Source organism: Cynoglossus semilaevis, chromosome 1 (assembly GCF_000523025.1).
Source record: "Cynoglossus semilaevis isolate Cse_v1.0 chromosome 1, Cse_v1.0, whole genome shotgun sequence".
Taxonomy (NCBI): Eukaryota; Metazoa; Chordata; class Actinopteri; order Pleuronectiformes; family Cynoglossidae; genus Cynoglossus; species Cynoglossus semilaevis.
In genome coordinates this window covers 32,638,851-32,651,765 of record NC_024307.1, presented here as the reverse complement: position 1 = coordinate 32,651,765, position 12,915 = coordinate 32,638,851, and the positions used below count along the sequence as shown (strand labels likewise).

The following is a 12,915-nucleotide window of genomic DNA, read 5'->3' as shown; positions in this document are numbered from 1 at the left end:
TATTGGCCGTGCGCATAGACCAGCCCTTATTTGATTGACAAATCAAGCAAAGACTCTGTTGAGTGTCGAGTTGTTTGACCAATAGAAGCTCTAGATCTTTTCTAACGGGCGGAACGTTGCTACTAAGGGGTGGGGTGTTTGAGGTCATTCAGTCCCTCTCTGATTCATTTCGTCGGCGTGTGTTTGAGGGTACGGGTGGCTGGAGTGAGAAGTCACCGGGCGGTAGTAAATCGCTGACGTTATTCGGGAAAGATACGCTGCTTTTCAACGCACCGCAGCCTAAAGAAAACGACTCCCGTGACGACGTGCGTAAAACAATTTATTGCAGCGACTGCGCCACTGACAAACTACAAAACGTAGACAGGCTATCAAATGCTAGCCAGTTAGCATCTCGGTAAACTAACGGTACGGTGTGTTGATAGCTCGCCTCCTGGTTAATTGTCCATCCGCTAACACCCTCTGGTCTACCGTAGCATCATTAGCTGGCTCTTTCTCCCCGCACTCACCGACACTTGACCACTGCCCCGTGGCGGTGCCGCACGGTTCGGCAGAAACGAATTCTATATTTGGACGGACAACGAAGCTTCGTTTACTGATTGCCGCCTCTGGAGAAAGAGCATCTGCGTTGCTTTGCTGTTGACACACTCACACCCATCTCCCCAACCCCTTCACCTCTGCCCCTCTCCCACCACCCGAAACACTGGACATCCACAAGCGGCCGGAGGGCGGCGACGGGCCGGCGAAGCTGGGGGTAATAACGTTACCGGAGTCGCAGGGAGTCGTGGCGGCTACGGACAAGAACATCCGTGGGGACCTAGCCACAACCATGGACGGGCTGGCTGTGGAAGTTCGCGGCTCGAATGGGGCCTTCTACAAGGTAACCACAAGACAGACGCAGTTTTAAGCTGTCGCAGTTGTAAAAGTTTCGTTTAAGGAAAAAGTGTCGGGGTTTGTTTTCTCGAACCTAGGCCCAGGTGTCCTGTACTTGGTTAGTGTGAGCCCAGGTCCAGTCCAGACAAACGTGGATGGCTTGCGTCCTGCTGATGCTGGCCATTGTGGGCTGGGTAGCTAGCTCGGTTAGCAGTGAAGGCTAAGTGCACTTGTCATGATCAAGAATGGCCTATATTTGAATATTTGTCAACGTGACCACAAGCATTAGCCGTGTAAATTTAAATGTAACAAGCAGAGCTCGCAGCACAGCCCTTGTTTTTGTCTTAAAACGTGTTATGTAACAATCGAGAACATAAATGGGGAGCTAATCAGACAGCTGTTGTGCACGACCCTGTGATGAGATGCTGCATGAAAAGCCCCAGCACTTCATGTTTGTTTTGAAGCTCAGCCTTTTTTACATGGTCGAAGCAGTGAAGCTTTCTGTTTCGATTCTCCCTCATTTTCAGCAGAAAGCTATCATAGTCACAACACATGACACACACACATGACCAGAAGTGTCTTGCTGTTTGATCTGAACCGATTTAATGCCATGCCTGATACACAGGGTTTGACAAATTTACTTACAGATGACAAACTTACGCATGGTAACATAAGATATCAGGTGAATGATCCTTATCAATATGTTCTAGGTCTGTTATGCTCTGTTTTCATTCAACCACATTGTGGGTTTTTTCACTCTGCTCCCTGTCTCTTCTGTCTCAGGGCGTTGAGCTTGTCACTTGACCACATGGTGGTTTAGGGATGCGCCTATATTTACCCTTCTCATACTGCTTCACCTGTCGTTCTGTTTTACTCTGTGACAGCCCAGCTCTGGCATGAATGAGCACTTTCCACTCTTCTCAGTTGGGGTCCATTATCCCACAGCCGCTTTTATGTATATGAAGTGGAGAATTGTCTGTGTTAATGATATTCAAATATCATATTTTACTCGGTATTTTGTCTTTTGTTGGAAAACGGTTAAGGAAACAGACCAGTGATTGACACTTAGGTTAAATGCTTTTTTGTGTGTGGAACCACATTCGTCTTGCAACATATTTTAGTCTCTGTTGTATAATATAGAAAATGTCACTCTTCAGGTGAAGAGGCACAGTAGTATTCAACTCAAAATCAACAGAAGAATGGGAGAGGACATTCTACATTGACAAAATGTCTGTCCTTTTTAAAAAATAGTTTGCATGTGAAGTTATTTCATTGTTGCCACATGGACCCACATGTGGGTAGTGGCCTGTGAATGGAGAGACTTCACTGCCATGATGCCAATGACCCCATACTGCCCCTGCTTTTCTGTTGTCATGCATAGAAGAGGGCTTGCCTGCCCTTTGACCTGGTCCTACAAGGTGGAAGCTGTACATAAGGTGACATAACATGCTCGTGCAGCTGTCTCCCAGTGTGACTCCTGACTTCTCTGGCTTTGATTGCTTGAAGTAAGACAAGTCAGTTGCCTTTGGGATGTACATAGAGATTCAGGATGACCGTAACAGCTGCTGTTTATGACGCCAAAAACTGACAGAGGAGCGAGCAGCTATCATTGATAAGCAAGGGCTGTAAAAACCCCAGTTGCCCCCGATCTTGCTTGAAACTGGATGCAAAGGTGGTAAATCAACACCCTGATCCAGACCCCTGAGCATGGTTGGAGGTGACGATGCACTGCATGCTCTGTCCCATATATAGTTGTCCCACACTGAGGAACCAGCCGCACCTTCCTCTTTCCTCCTGCCCTGTCGTTGTTCAGCCCAGGCTGCTGTTGGTCTACAATATCATGATGATCAACTCTTGTGATCAATAGATCGAGAAGTAACTAATTTTAGTGAGCTCGTATATCATAAGAGTGATCTGTGAGCTGCCATAGAATGCCTACCCAGCCTCCCATGTGCCCTAGAATGTCCTTAATTTCCCAAAGGGAACTCCCAAGGGATCAATAAAGTTTTATCTATCTCCATCCATCTAGAAGAGCTGTCCTGTCCTCTGTCTTCCAACTGACAGACAGTATGTAAGCTCCTGTTGTAATTCCATTTGTGTGTCAGTGAACATGTGTGGTTTACAGACTGTCTCCAGAAGGTGACTGTATTCCATGTCACTTTACCCAACACACAGTTCACAGCCAGAGCTGGTGTCAGCGCTGTCTTGGCTCGCTAAAACCCCTGAATGCTCTTTTTTATTTTTTCCCCCGCCAGCAGCAGTTTCAAAATCAGACAAGTGTAGCACCAACACACACCAGCTGTCTGTCGTTTACATGCAAAATCTAATGCTCCCCACCCCTGATCACTTTGCCTGTTTTTCCTTATTCAAGTGAAATAAAACATTTTGTCTTTTTTTCTTTCTTTTTTTATAGGGTTACATCAAAGATGTCCACGAAGATTCGCTCACAATTGTATTTGAAAACAAGTAAGCAAATCTCTCAGCATTGTCTGTGTGTCTGCTGCGTGATATGCAGTCTGTACGTGGGTAAATGAGCCTTGACCCGTGGTAATTGAATTTCAGTGACTCCCCCAGGCCGGTGCGTCACACGTCCATTCGAAACTGTCCTCTTCAGCACCTGCGTTTGGCAGGCAGCTGTCCATACTTGTCTCTCACAGTTTTTTACCTTCTGCTCTGACCCCACTCCTGTCCATGCCAACCTGATAGCATGCCTTCCTTTACTCCAATGCTGCAACTAGTTCCCCAGGTCCCTCTTTATCTACTTGGCTCGATGTTGGCTTGGTGTAGATTAGGATGCCCCTAAAAATAGTGACCTGAAGTATGTAGGGTGGTAGGAGTGGCGGAGTAGTGGCCTGTGTCAATTTTTAGTTTTTTTTTTTTTTTTTCTCAGTCCCCTCCCCGTCCTTTTACTTTCCCTAAGCACATGGCGACCCTGGAGTAGCTCACAGTGCATGGTGTGAACGAATGAGGGCTTTGTTTCTAACAGAAGTTTAAAACATTTTCGAAGCAAGTACTTGTCCAACCAACCACCAATGTAAAGGACAGCCACATCATTATAGCCCCAGTTGGCATTAGAAAATCTGAATGTAGAAAGTGCTTGAGTTGTAATTTAAGACCAGTTTAATCTATGTTTGATGGTGAAGAGCAAAAAAAGAGAGATTTTTTGTTTTCACTGTTGTCTTTTATAGCTGGCAGCCAGAGAGACAGTTGCCCTTCAGCGATGTACGGTTGCCTCCTCCAGCCGATTACAACAAGGATATCGGCGAAGGAGAGGAGGTGGAGGTGAGTGCTGCTTTGTGGCTTTGGGTTTTTGATGCAGCAGTCACCAATCATTTTTGTTTGAAATTATTAACGGGCTTCTTTCTACAGGTTTACTCCAGGGCCAATGAACAGGAGCCATGTGGCTGGTGGCTGGCACGTGTCAGGATGATGAAGGGGGAGGTCAGTGGTTCCCAGACGTGTCATGAAAAATAACAAATATTCTATTTTCACCCTCATTTGTTTCTAACTACTTTAGGTGAAATCCTGCCTCTACCCTTACCTGTTACTAAATATGTCTAACCTCACATGCTATTGTCTTAACTTCTTTTCTCATTTATCGTCTTTTCTGTCAGTGTCTGCATGCGCTCTGTATTAGCATGTCAAAAGTAATAGCAGCCTGATGTTCCAGTAAATATTTATAGAGCTCTGATGATAGGAGTATTTTCTAGAGAGAGTAAACACTAGCCTGACTTGCATTAAATAAATATGGATAATGGATGGTCACTATGTCTTTTATGACCTGAAGCCATAACCTTATATTAGATTTTATTTCATGCAGTTGAATTGACCAGAATTGATCTGTGTATTACATTTACATTTAGTTGTTTTTTGGGAGCCAGTCGTAACCAGTGCACAGTTTAAACCCCCTCACACTAAAACGCAAAATAAAGCGCTGACATCAAACCAGTTCCTCACATGTCTGGAGCCTTGAAAACAGTCAAACCAGTTCTTCTAAATGTAAAGCGTCATGTGAGGACCAGCCCAGGCTTGTGTTGATAGAGGCTAGGGGAGGGGGGGAGAGGAGTGTGTGTGATTTACCAGCAAGAGCTGCAGATTGAATTGTGGGTCAGTGGGGTATGGACAGGACAGCTTAGCAGCCGTACTCAGCCACAGAACTGGCTGCTGATGTGGATCTGTTATTTGGAGCAGTCTGATAAGAGACTGCAGGAATGTCTAGTGTTGACTGATGGCTTTAATGATGTTCCTTCATCAGAGAGTAGAGTGAGCAGCGTGTCCTCTGACCTCTAACTGATTTTTGTCTATGTATTTTATTTTTGCATTACTCTATTACGTCACCTCACATTTAGATCAAGACAAATGAGCAAAAAGAACATTTTGATTTAAAGGTATTTACCGAATGTATTTTCTTATATCAAAGCATTTTTTTTATGATGATAGAAAACCATAAGAAAAAATACAGTAGCAGTAAATTGTAAGGATTGAAATGCATTCTATTCAGCAGTTTGTTTTTTTTAATGGTATTGATAAAAACATTTCCTTTCTGCTTTTTTTCCCCACAGTTCTACGTAATTGAATACGCAGCATGCGACGCCACATACAACGAGATTGTCACAGCAGAGCGCATCAGGCCACTAAACCCAAACAGCCCTTCCTCACGGAACTCCTTTTTTAAAGTCCCAATTTCTGTTCCAGAAGACCTGCGAGACATGTGAGTGTCATCGTTCGGCGTCATGCATTTTAACCCGCATCAATATTGAACTCGACGTAAGTCGTTTTCCAAGATCATTTCAAAATGAATCATAAGATATTGACCGTGTGGTGGACTGTGTCCTTCTTCACAGCTGTGCAAATGACAACATTCACAAAGACTTCAGGAAAGCTATCGGAGCCAACTGCATCTTCTACAATGCCCCAACACATGAACTCATTCTGCTGGTGAGTACCATAATGTGCCGCAATTACAATAATGGCTGCATCTGATCAAAGTTAGGAACTTAGACCTGGTGCCAGAGATGGGTAACGTTGGAGTTACAGTGACAAAACTACAAAAATCCAGCTTTAAACGGATTGGGTCTTTTCTGTTTCTACTTCTGAATTAAAATTGATCAGGTCAAAATCATGTGGCTTGACTCCTGTAATCATGCCACAAACACATGGTCATCACATTTTTTCTAAACTTCTTTATTTTCATACACTGCTCTTATGTGACGGGTTAAATTGTATGTATGTGCCCTGGAATTTCAAGTCAGGAGGTCATTGTGCCTCTTTGTTTCACTTCCTGACTTATTTACAAACCAAAAATAATGTAAAAGTGACAGGTATGTTTTGTAACTCTTTGTTACTCTCTGTAACTATTTAAAAAAAAGTATATTTCTGTGTACTTCACAGTCTACAAATGAGACCACAGCGAAACGTGCTACCCTCCTGAGTGACATGCACTTCCGCAGCATTCGTACCAAGCTCATGCTCATGTCCCGCAACGAAGAAGCCACCAAACATTTGGAGGTAGATTTAACGTCTTAACAGTCCTTTGCAACACCTGTGGTTCATCTGGACATGCACTCAGAACATTTTTGTTCCTTTTAGACAAGCAAGCAGTTAGCGTCTGCTTACCAGGAGGAGGTAAAGGTCAGGGAGGACCTGATGGGACTGGCCATCGGCTCCCACGGTGCCAACATCCAGCAGGCTAGGAAAGTGCCTGGTGTCACAGCAATCGAACTGGAGGAGGAAAGCTGCACATTCAGAATTTACGGAGAGGTACACTGCATATAGTCAATCTCTGCACTCGTCCTGATATGTGGGAAATGGATAAATGAGTATTTAATATTTTTATGTGTTGTGTTGTCACAGTCCCCAGAGGCAGTGAAACAGGCGAGAGAGTATCTTGAGTTTAAAGAAGACTACTTTCAGGTACCCAGGAACCTTGTAGGTAAGAGAGCTAGGTGTTTCTGGAGGAGCTCATTTTGATGGCGACACTTCATCGTCCTCAAAAGTTTCCTGTTTAAACGGGCTTGCTTCGTTACATCGATCTTCTTTGATGCCTCTTATTTCTCCCGCAGGAAAAGTCATCGGCAAGAACGGCAAAGTCATCCAGGAGATTGTGGACAAATCGGGCGTGGTTCGCGTCAGGATTGAGGGAGACAATGACAAAAAGCTTCCCCGGGAGGAGGTAGGCAGGCAGGGGGCTGGCAGGGACGACACTGCTAGCACCAAAGAGGTGAATGGACCGATCGGCCGCACTCCTAGTTGAACCCCTTTCCCTCTGCACCGCACAGCTTACACCCCTCACCTTTACCTTTCCCAAATGCAAACCAATATACAGCAGGGGATACACCCATGCCTGCTTTAGCATTCTCCCAATTCCCTTTTTGTCTGTGTTTTTTCAATGTGTAGTACTCTAAGTAGTCTCTTAGAGAGTGTGTATTTGGCTGTACATTTTTGTGTTTGGTTCTTGTACTTTGCAGCTTGTAGTAAAATGAAGTATTTGTAAGTCATTATATTAAATGTATAATGTCTACAACAATTCAATTTAATGTATAAAAGTTGTCCTCAACACAACACTAAATTCTTCTTGTCCATTCCACTTTTGTTTTCATCAGGGCATGGTTCCCTTCGTCTTTGTAGGAACAAAAGAAAACATCAGCAACGCTCAGGCTCTGTTGGAATACCACGTGTCGTACCTCCAGGTACGTACACCAGTAGGTGGCAATGCAAGCCACCCGTCTTGTTTGTCAGTGTCAATCTCCTGGTTTTATGGCTTTCCCATTTTAGGTACAGCACTTTACTGTTCATGTCTTGTGCGGTGAGTGTGTGGTTATGGGTTAAAAGAAACGCGTTTCATAAAAGTGATTGGCACGTGGGTGCTGGGGAGAGGCTGGGGTTTGAGAAGCATGGTCGTATGTGCGTGGGGTCATGTCACAGTGGTCACCTGTTTACCCCCACTCCCTGTCTTGCACCACATGAGAAAAGCTGCTGAGGGCACCTCATTTTGTCCTTACCTCATATGCTTTTATAAATAGCCCCTCCCTGAGGCTGGGTGAGGGGTACGCTAGAGTTTAGATTACCGGCTATCTGGACCCTCGGCTTCCCAAAATAGCTACGTCTCTGCCTCGCTTTCCTCACACCTCCCCGGAGGTTCAGCTGTCGTTGGCTGAGGCAGCTGTCACACGTTGAAGTGAGACGCCCACCCCCTAAACCCCCGTCCCACGCAGCCCTTTGAAATGAAATAAAAAGTGCTGTTGGAGTGCACTGCTTCCATTTAATATAAATGTCCTGCTCTTTCTCATCTATAAAGTCCCATATATAAAATGGGAAATTTTGGCTCGTTGAAAATACGAGAACTGATGGGAGAAGTCCTCACACATGACACTGAATCATGGCTGAATCATAACTGTGGTTAACATTAAGAGACATGTCATGGTCCCGAGGATTCCCTGGAAATTAATCTTGTCTACATTGGTGGATTATAGGACATGCCATCTAGATGATGCCTGATATTCTCCAACAATTATGTTTACTCAGTGGTCCACAACTGCTTTACAGGTTACTCTCGACTGAGTAAGATTAAAACCTAGGGCATTACGCCCAATGAATTTTTGGACAACATCGTCAGAGGCTGAAAACATTTGAGCCTGTAAACAAACCATTTGCAGTAAGCCACACTTGGACTGCAGGTTTAGAAGAAGAGAGCAGTGAAGTATAAGCTTGTTTATAAAAGTGTGTTTTTAAACACCATTTTTATTGATCAGTGACAGCAGATGTGGGTGTTCTGTCAAAAAGAGTCTAACCTTGTGGTGGCTCACAAAAAAGATGCTCCTTTGTGGATCAACCATGAAAGTACCAGTATTTTATTTGTGTAAACAAATCCGTATTAAATAAAAACTAGTGTTCTTTGATATATTAAGAAACTGCATACCGTATTTTCCGGACTATACGCCGCTACTTTTTTCCCCACTCTTTGAACCATGCGGCTTTTCTATGGACTTCTCTTCCACCGCCAGAGGGCATTCTAGCAGGAAGTGCTAGAACTATCCTGTCACCAATTTACAGAATAATCTTTTTCGTTTGTGTGATATAGTAAAATTTTAAAAGAATAAGTGATGTAGATTGGGTTGTTAATATAAGAGTGGAATTCAAAGTTCTAACAGGAAATGAAATTCACAATTTATGCACTCCACATCTTTGATTTGCAGGAGGTGGAGCAGTTGCGCATGGAGCGTCTCCAAATTGATGAACAGCTTCGTCAGATTGGTGTGGGTTACCGCGCGGCTCCCGGTCGAACTGGGGGTCCGGGCACCGAACGGGAGAAGGGCTACCTGACTGACGAGAGCAGCAACTCGCTTCATGCCAGTCGCTCTTATGGGGGACGTGGCAGAGGGCGTAGAGCCTCCAACAGCCAGTACTCTGGATATGGTAAGAGTCCTGTTGATATGTTTCATTTGTCATAATTAAATCTGAGTGCACAAGTTTACAATCGCTTCGATTTAGGCACAAACTCTGAACTGTCCAACGCTTCTGAGTCGGAGGATGTTCTTGACCGTGACCAGAGACCCCGTGGAATTGGGGGAGACGAGAGAGGCTCCAGACGGGGCGGCAGAGGCAGGGGTTCCAGCACAGGACGAGGTCGTGGCGGGCCGGGATCGAAGCCTTCCAACTCCATTAGCTCAGGTGAGTGCCTTCCCCTGAGTATGGTTGTGCACAGCACACCACCGCACACAACGAAACGTGTGTGTGTGTGTGTGTGTGTGCATTTAACCCATCACCATAGTGAGCAGGGGACAGCTCAAGCTAAGCGCCCAAGGAGCAGTGTGTGGGGGTGGTGCCATGCTCAGTGCACCTCAGTGGCGCCTTGTGACTGTTGGATTCCAACCGGCAACCTTCCAGACACAAGTCTACTTCCTTAACCACCACTGCCCCCTAATATGAGTGCTCATTAGTGCTTGTACATTAAACAGTGGTTCCCCAATCTTTTTTGTACCACAGACCAGTAAAGCAACTCTGAATTGATTAAGGATTCATACATTTTCAATAAGACTTTTTAAAAATTATTTTATTCTGTTAGTATCAGTGTGTGTGTGAATTCTTTCACTATGGCCCACTGCGGCACGATACCAAATAGCCCATGGACTGTTACCAGTCTGCGGACTGGAGTGTGGGAACCCATGCATTAAAAGTTAACTTTTCAGTAAGTTGTGAAATACTGTATGGTCGTATTTTGTGCAACAAGGAATTATTTCACTATAGGAGCAAAGCTTTGACCTTGACATGTTGTGGAGTTCACCCGAAAAACAGTGACTGGTCTTGAGTTCAGGACTTTTCCATTCGGAAGGAGAGGACCTTAAAAAACAGCTGCTGTTCTGTACTCTCTGCTGGAGGCAGCTGAGAGGTGTTCATTTGTACGGGGGGTATAACAGGTGGGGTTCCCACATGAGGTGTTTGCTGATTACATGTAAAAACACGCCTACCTTATCCAGTATGACAGACTCTGGAATGGAAATAAAATCAATGCAATCACGTTGGAAGTTTGTTTAATCGTGTGTCATTTTCATTTATTCATTTCCTGTGTTAGTGCTGAGGGACCCAGACAGTAACCCGTACTCCCTGCTGGAGGGTGAAGGAGAGCTGGCGGAGTCGGACCTTACGGAAGGCATGGGGGCAGACCGTCGCAGGCGTTCCCGGCGTCGCCGCAATGACCAGGAACCCAGCGTGATGGACGCTGCTGCAGAGTCGGACGGCCAGGCTGGCCCCAGCGAGAATGGACTAGGTGAGAGCTTCAGTGTTTGTCTCTCATATTAGCCATAACGCAGCATTGTGCAGAAATCACAAGGTGCACGGTGCGACTCTGGTTAAACAGTCAGTGCTTACATAGGAAAAAAAATGGTGCAAACTTTTTTTTTTTTACTCTTTTCTCCCTTAGATGAAGAGGCCCGGCCTCAGCGCCGCAACCGAAGCCGCCGCCGCCGCAACCGTGGCAGTCGCCCGGACGGAGGTTCAGCCAGTCGTGACCGACAGCCCACCGAGAGTGGTGAGCTGCTGATTGTTTTGTTTACCTTGCGGCTTTTGCATTGAACAATATATTCTTCATCAGTATAAACTGGAGTCACTCCCATTTAAACTAAGCTGAGTGAGCAATATTGATTTTTTTTTTTGGTTTGTTTTTTTAAATTGCTGCAAGTTAATTCGAATCTGTACTACAGTATATACACAAGGTACTTGAGGCTAACAGATGCCAATATTTTCCAGTGACTGTCGCTGATTACATTTCTCGTGCCGAGTCCCAGAGCAGACAGAACCTGCCCCAGATTGAAAACCACACTTGCCCTGAGCCCAAGGTACAGATGGGAACACAAACCTGACTTCAGTGTACGGTTTTAGTGACATAAATTCCATCGCTTGACCTTTTCTGTGTTTTCATGTCTACCCACAGGAGAATGGGACCAGCATCATAAAGGATGAGCGAACATCCGCCAACCGTTCCCCCAGCAAAGGCGTAACCTCTGCCAGTGAGGCTCTGACCTTGGTCAATGGGGTCTCATAAAGCGAAGGCCTTGTGCCTGGGCGTACACAAGTCTAGAGCAAGACTCCATGGCAAACTCTGTCCCTGCTTGCATTAACTTAAACCTTTAAACAGATGAGTGAAAAAGTATCTGACAAAATACATGAATTCATACTATGAGAGTGAAAAAGTACAAAAAAACGACAAACGCATCTACTTAAAAACACACTTTAATGGTGTATGCTATACTATCTATCAGTACGTAGTGCTTATTTAAAAGAAAAAAAAAAGAGAACAACTAGCTTGCCAAAAAAGAGCTGGTGAATATGACTTGATTTTCAAAAATACTGAAACACGAAACAGGACGGGACTGTTTTTTTTCCCTTTTCTTTTCTTTTCCTTTTTGAACGGTTATCATGATTTCTGTCCTTATTTTTCGTTTTGTTCTGTTTTGTTATATTTGTTCCTTGTTTATCACTGGTTTGGACTTGGCAGTTGCTCACTCAACCAAAACAGACGCGTCTCCTGACAGTGTTACCGTGCAGACAGGTGAGAAGTAAGCTGTAGGGAGGGTCGTATGAGCAGACGGTCCACTATGATCGCACACTGAACCTCGGGAATGGATAAAGACGGATTGGAATATGGATAGACATTGTGCCTTGAATTTGAAAAAAAAAAAAATTAATAAAAATAAAACGGAAGAGTTTTTTTTCCATTACATTTGTTTTTGTTTCCTGAGAGGAAGTTTTTTTTTTTTGTTGTTGAAAGGGAGAGAACAAACTTGTGAGAAAGTAAACAATAAAAGGTGAGGGTGAGGTAGTGGCTGGCCAATGTGAGGAAATGGAATCCTGGTGCCAAGTATGATATTCGAGGCGCCTGTCCTAATTCTCAGTAGAACGGACAGCGTTTGGGGTTGTTAGGTGCGTGTATGTACATGGGTGTGTGTGCGTTTCTGTGTGCAGAGTTAAGATTTGGCCACAAGAAAAACCTAAACATGGAGAAAGGCGAGGCAACAAACTGAAACACAGCTCTGGTTCGGTTCACATGGAGAGGCACGGCTAATTAAGAGCAGGCCTGGGAGAGTGCGATTCGTCAGGTGTCACTTTTCCCTCTTACCTGTTTGGGGTCATTCGAGGGTCCAAGTTGGCACCTGTACAGCCTAGAAAACAGGGCAGACTGAGACCGGACGGCAGGCTCACTAAAACTACAGATATGGACAAATAGAGAACACTACCGTGCCTCTTTCTCTGTGCTGGAGGGAAGAGTAGTGCCAGCTTCCAGACACGAGTTTCTTGATGAACCACTGTAGCGTTCTGCTCCAGATGCACACTAGGGCGGCCACCTTTCTGGGGATGGGGTGTGGGTAGCCAGGGGAGGGGCCTGGAGACTACCGACTGTGAGACGGGGACAGCTTCAAATGGCAATGAGAGCCGCATGACACACAGTCCCACATTTACAGGTACACACGCACACATATGCGAGGAGCACACGCCAAGTGCACGCGAGCGGAAGTGGTCGCCAACGAGGCAAATGTTTTGAAGTGGGGA

At 45.1% G+C, this 12,915-nt stretch overlaps 1 protein-coding gene across 2 annotated transcripts; it reads left to right on the top strand.

The window, feature by feature from the left end:
• Positions 1–86: 86 nt before the first annotated feature.
• Positions 87–12,086, top strand: fxr2 (FMR1 autosomal homolog 2). 2 transcript variants are annotated; one of them, XM_008327542.3, is made up of 17 exons: positions 93–877; positions 3,284–3,336; positions 4,059–4,152; positions 4,240–4,311; positions 5,433–5,581; positions 5,715–5,808; positions 6,262–6,378; positions 6,460–6,630; positions 6,724–6,802; positions 6,933–7,090; positions 7,473–7,559; positions 9,066–9,285; positions 9,361–9,540; positions 10,442–10,636; positions 10,790–10,897; positions 11,116–11,204; positions 11,300–12,086. In XM_008327542.3, the coding sequence occupies exons 1-17, from the start codon at positions 827–829 to the stop codon at positions 11,408–11,410; spliced, it is 2,028 nt and encodes a 675-aa protein (XP_008325764.1). In that variant the 5' UTR covers positions 93–826; the 3' UTR covers positions 11,411–12,086. The 2 variants fall into 2 exon arrangements, with proteins under 2 accessions (XP_016892203.1, XP_008325764.1); XM_017036714.2 differs by having other exon boundaries at positions 87–877; positions 4,059–4,311.
• The last annotated feature ends 829 nt before the right edge of the window (positions 12,087–12,915 follow it).

Bases quoted from the DNA above. Each gene is read 5' to 3' on its own strand.
- fxr2 (XM_017036714.2), top strand. From the start codon at position 827: ATGGACGGGCTGGCTGTGGAAGTTCGCGGCTCGAATGGGGCCTTCTAC. The intron at 6,803-6,932 runs GTAAGAGAGCTA...TTTCTCCCGCAG, and splicing joins GGTACCCAGGAACCTTGTAG to GAAAAGTCATCGGCAAGAAC. The intron at 7,560-9,065 runs GTACGTACACCA...TTTGATTTGCAG, and splicing joins ACCACGTGTCGTACCTCCAG to GAGGTGGAGCAGTTGCGCAT.